Raw genomic sequence first — 5,529 nt, 5'->3', positions numbered from 1 at the left:
GATTTTGCTTAGGATAAATAGAGAAAAGAAAATATGAGGAAGAATCTCTCGCGTGATCCTGAGGCTGGGTTCCCAGATTCTAAAAGAACAAAGTCTTGATCTTTATTTGGGTTCTTCGATAAAATATCTTCCATTGAAAAATTAAAATCATAAATGCAATTTACTCATAAATGATGAAGTGGTCAAGATAAAAAAAACAAGAAACAACCATATAAAATAAAATAGGTTATAGCATTTACTAATTGCTGACTTTGACATGTTAAACGTCATTTGCTAAATATAAATTACGATATAACTACATTAAACATTCTAAAAAATAAGGATTATAACCAACAATATTATACCTATTAAAATATCTTAATTTTTAGGAAACTATTTTCTTTATATGTTTTTATTATGGTTAATATTAATTTGAATTTATCAATTGGGACAGATAAAATGAAATGGATGTAATTTAAATCTTAAATAAACACCTTCTTGGATTCACAGACAATTTATTCAATTTGGATCCTGGTTTCCCCTCGAACCCAAATTCAGTTTCAGCCATGGTTTCTTCTTCCACCACCTTCTTTCTTTCTCTGCTCCTCTGTGTTTCTTTCTTCGCCTTCTTCTCGCAATCTGAATCCAAATCTCACCTTCCCAAAGTCTCCATAGAATTGTACTATGAAAGTTTGTGCCCAGACAGCGTCGACTTTATCGTCAATCACCTTCCTAAAATCTTCTCCACTGACCTCATCCCCATCGTTGACCTCAAATTCGTTCCTTGGGGCAATGCAANCCTTCAACCCAACCACACCTTCATCTGCCAGGTACCCTTTTCACCCAATTTTACCTTTTATTAATTTTTTCTATTTATTTTTTTATTTTTTATTTTTGATTGCAGCATGGACCAAATGAGTGCTTCCTGAATACAGTTGAAGCCTGTGCAATTGATATTTGGCCTGAACTGGTAACAATTTTCTTGCCCCTTTCCTTTTTTATTTTTTCAAACTCTATCCAATTAGAGCTTTAATGGGGTAGCACCGCTGTGATAATTAGGGTCGGCTGAAAAAGAAAAGGAGTGATCTTGCTGTGTTGGTTCACTGTAACAGTGATTTGCTTTGCATGTGTATCTGTGTTGTGATTGTTTATTTATGTAACTCGAGCTTCTTCTCCATTTCTTTTCTTCATCACAGGGCAAGCATTTTCAGTTCATCTACTGTGTTGAGGATTTTGTGCATCAGCGAAGGGTCAACGAGTGGGAATCTTGCTATGAGAAGCTGCATCTGGATTCCGAACCTATTAAGCAGTGTTATAATAGTGAACATGGAAAACAGGTTGGTGTTTTTCTGTGATTTAGTTCTTGTTCTTGGGCAACCTTCTTGTCACTCAGATAGTGTTATTAAGTGTGAGTTTAATATGGGGAGGTTTATCCAAATAGGACTTTAATAATGTTTTTAAACAACCTTTTTCTTCTCTTATATTGTTTTCGAGGAGCATGGAAACTTTACTAACATTAGTAAGTGAAACTATCTTGTGGAAAGTTGGGATTTAGAAAACTTGAACAGTGATAGAGATGTAGCTAATGTTACCATCTTTATATGCAGCTGGAGCTACAATATGCAGCTGAAACAGATGCTTTGCAGCCTCCTCACAAGTATGTTCCATGGGTAGTTGTGGATGGAGAACCGCTCTATGAGGTCTGTTTTTCAGTTTTATATTGGATGAACACCTATTAATTATTCTCAGTTTCTGAACTTTTTCATATATACTCTTCTTAGCAAATAATTTATGGCAGTGAAATTTGTGTTTTACATGTATGTAAGTCTGTTTAATATAATTAATGAAATTATGAATGTACAGGAAATTGAATCGTGCTTGCAAAATTTTGTGGTTGCAGGATTATGAAAACTTCTTAAGCTATATCTGTAAGGCTTATAAAGGCACTGATACACCCAAAAGTTGCACCAAAGTATCATACCTTACAGAACTGAAAGCAAAGAACGAACATTCAGTTTGCGACAAGGAAAGAGAAGAGCCTATTAACTTGGCGAAAAGTGAGTTCAACCATGTCTTCATGGTTGCACAAGATGAACCTTGGTGATACAATTTAGATGTGACAATGCTTAATGTAAAAGCAGTTTGTTCGTGTTACGTTCTGTTGACTGACACCTCAGAAATTGCAAATTAGACTTCCAAACAAAACCATGTTGTCCCTAAGTTTTTTTCTAACACAAATACTTTAAGAAAATAAGAGAAAGAGAGAAAATAAAAAAAATGCTCTTTTCTAACTAATAAAACTGGATAATATAAGGAAAGAGAGAGAAAAGAAGATCAGACACACGGTTAATTATATATAACCTATATAGAATGTTAAACGGGATTCTATATATAGATTTCTAAGCGTAACATGAAATCGTTTAAGAATAGTTTACCATAGTGGACATTCTAATGAGTTGTACTGAATGAGTACAGTAGACACATGTACTCGTTAGATACATTTTTTTATATGAAAAAAAGTTTTTTAACAATTCTTTTTTGATATATGTGATAGTTTGTGATTGGTCCGTTTCAAATATTTTTTTTAAGATAAATTCAAATAGACGAATGAAATAGTGACACGTATTCTGTTGTAAAAATATTGTTAAAAAGTGTTCATCTTTTTGTATTATTAGACTTAGTTCATAATTATTTAGTTTAATACGGTTACATTGCATGTATGCTTATATTCTTCTTTACGTTATTATATGATTTAAAGTTTAGTTTTAAAATTTTTGATTTTAATTCATGAAGGAGTTTTTCTTCTCAATATTTATTTTTAATAAAAAAATTAGCTAACTATAAACCATGTTAAAATTTAGATATCGAAAAAGACTCGGTAAAAATATATGTAGATCATCTTCTAAAATTATCTTCACAATTTATTATTTGAGATTCAACAACATTTATTATGAAGTGTTATATAATATAGTATTTAGTTGTTTCGTTGTATATTTTTTAAACAAATTGATGTAAAGCAATGTGAATACATATTCATAAGTAGGTTTTCTTGTATTTATATTGTTTATACAAACTACATGAGAATCCGTTTTCCTCACATCCATGCATCAAAGGAATCGATTCCCTCTATTCTAACTTCTTTCATAGAAATTGATTCCCATCTCTCATTAATTAGCACAATGTAGTTTTTTTTTTCTAAAATCATTTTTCGTCGTCTAATTCCTATTTTATACATTAAATTAAAAGATGTAAATATATTTATCACACAAAATTTATAAATAAGCTAACATAGAAAAATACATTTATTTAAACTGTTTTAAATATTAAAATTTAAAAATTATAAGTATCATTTTATATTTACATTTCTAATATTTTAAAAAAAATTATGTTTAAAATATTTTTTTTAAATATAAAATAAAAATAAAAATAATTATAATATTTAATGTTAGAAACAGTAATAGAAAATATTTTTCATCCAAGAAGGGTGAAATCCATCAAGAAAATACGAGATTAATGAAAGAAGAGGAAAAAAAGCATATAATTTTTATATTAGTTTAATTCAACTTAAATCTAAGTATAGTTTTCTTCAAAGTAAGATAAGTTTGGAAGATTTCTACAATAATCAAAGATTTCAGAGATTTATAAGTACAACTTAATAATTCTATATTATAGGATATCAAGAACCAATACGCTAATGTTTCAATCAATTACATTAAGCTTATCAACTACACAATTAATAAAATTCAAAAAATGAAAGAAATGTAAAAAGTAAAATGAACGAATACACCACATCAATCATATCTCAAGCAAGAGTTTCTAAAATCAAATTCATCTTGATAGCCTCTTATGAATTTTACAATAATCCAGTTGTTACTTTCTTCAATAATTCTAGAATTCTTCTTTTTTACGCAATCGATTCTTAGATATGAAAATTTGTATCTTTAGAATGAAAAGAAAGTTTGTTTTTAAAGAGAAAATGTAATACTGATGTTATTAATTGATTATGAAAATAACTTAATCGATTAATATAATTTATATTTTTGGAATTCTCAATTTGGTTATATTTTAATTGATTATATAAATATGTTAATCGATTAAAACAATTTCAAATTGATATATAGTTATGTATTTCAAAATAGATTACTTTTGTGTCAAAGATGTTCTTAATTAATTATATTTTGATTAATTTATAAGAGGATTCCAATTTCACTTAAAATCTATTTTAAACTCAACTTTACTAATTTAGATTACTAATTTGGTTTCTAGGATGAATAACATTATTTAATATTTTCTTAAAAATATTATACTATATTGAGTCAAAATTTCAAATATATAAACTAAATTGAATACAAAGCATTATCATCTAACATAAAGAATGATACATGACACTTGTATGGACATGTAGCATATGAATTTGTCATGTAACATTAATATTATCATGTGACACAATATTAACGTGACACAATTATATGACACAATATTGATCTGATATATAACAATTTTTTTATAGTAAAATAAAAATCAAAAATCAAAAATATCACTAATGGACCTATATATAAATACGACGTTAACATTAATTTAAAGAAAAAAATATCATTAAATGATTTTTAAAAACTAAAAAATTTAATTGAATGAGATAAAAACTAGAAATCTAATTAAATTTTCTAAAAGTAGAAACAAAAATGGATGTTAGCTTTTTGTTTTTCTTAAGAGAGTAATTGCATTGAGAATTGATTATAGTGTGATGGGAATCAATACTCCATTTTTTTTCTCTTTCACATGTTTGTTAATTTTTTTTTTAATATGGGTAACTGTTTATTAATTTTTTTATAATAATAGTAATATAAACACACAATTTATTTTAAATAACTTTTACAGTTAAAAATAGGGTTAAATATGTTTTTGATTCCTGAATTTTCAGTGAAAATTAAAATTAGTTCCTCTTCAAAACTTTGGCCTAATTTAGTCCCCAAACAGAAATGTATGAATTTAGTCATTTTAATAAAAATTTATTAACTTTATTTGATGTTTCAAATGTGTTTCTCAGTTAAGATTGAAACAAAAATGTGTCAAATAGTATAAACAACCCAAATACTATCATGAAATGTGTTTGAAACATAAAATAAACCTAACAAAATTTAGTTGAAATGACTAAATTCATACATTTTTATAGTTGAGGGACTGAATTAGACCTAAATTTTGAGGAAGGACTAATTCCAATTTTCACTAAAAGTTATGGGAACAAAAACATATTTAATCCTTAAAAATAAAATGATAATCATTCTAGTTTATCCATTAAAACATTGTTTATTAATCTACCAAACATATTATATCCTTCTTAACTTTTATAAACCTTCATCTAAATTCTTTCATTTTCTTACAATTTTTTTTTTAATTCAATCAATCTTCCTTTGACTTTTCTTTTCTCTCAAATTTAAAATAATAAATAAAATTGAAACGGTTTTTTCTTTTTCGTTTTTATCGGAATACCGTGACTAATATTAATTTGATTGATGAATTGGGACAAATAAGATTAAATGAATATGATGT

The 5,529-nt window shown here is 27.0% G+C and overlaps 1 protein-coding gene across 1 annotated transcript; it reads left to right on the top strand.

The window, feature by feature from the left end:
* Positions 1-472: 472 nt before the first annotated feature.
* Positions 473-2,184, top strand: LOC106752474 (gamma-interferon-inducible lysosomal thiol reductase-like). The gene is made up of 5 exons (XM_014634159.2): positions 473-809; positions 884-949; positions 1,176-1,316; positions 1,587-1,679; positions 1,880-2,184. The coding sequence occupies exons 1-5, from the start codon at positions 546-548 to the stop codon at positions 2,081-2,083; spliced, it is 768 nt and encodes a 255-aa protein (XP_014489645.1). The 5' UTR covers positions 473-545; the 3' UTR covers positions 2,084-2,184.
* The last annotated feature ends 3,345 nt before the right edge of the window (positions 2,185-5,529 follow it).

Source organism: Vigna radiata, unplaced genomic scaffold (genome assembly GCF_000741045.1).
Source record: "Vigna radiata var. radiata cultivar VC1973A unplaced genomic scaffold, Vradiata_ver6 scaffold_158, whole genome shotgun sequence".
In the NCBI taxonomy this organism is placed as follows: Eukaryota; Viridiplantae; Streptophyta; class Magnoliopsida; order Fabales; family Fabaceae; genus Vigna; species Vigna radiata.
Note: the sequence above shows the minus strand (reverse complement) of the source record. Positions and strands in the feature narration are given on the sequence as shown.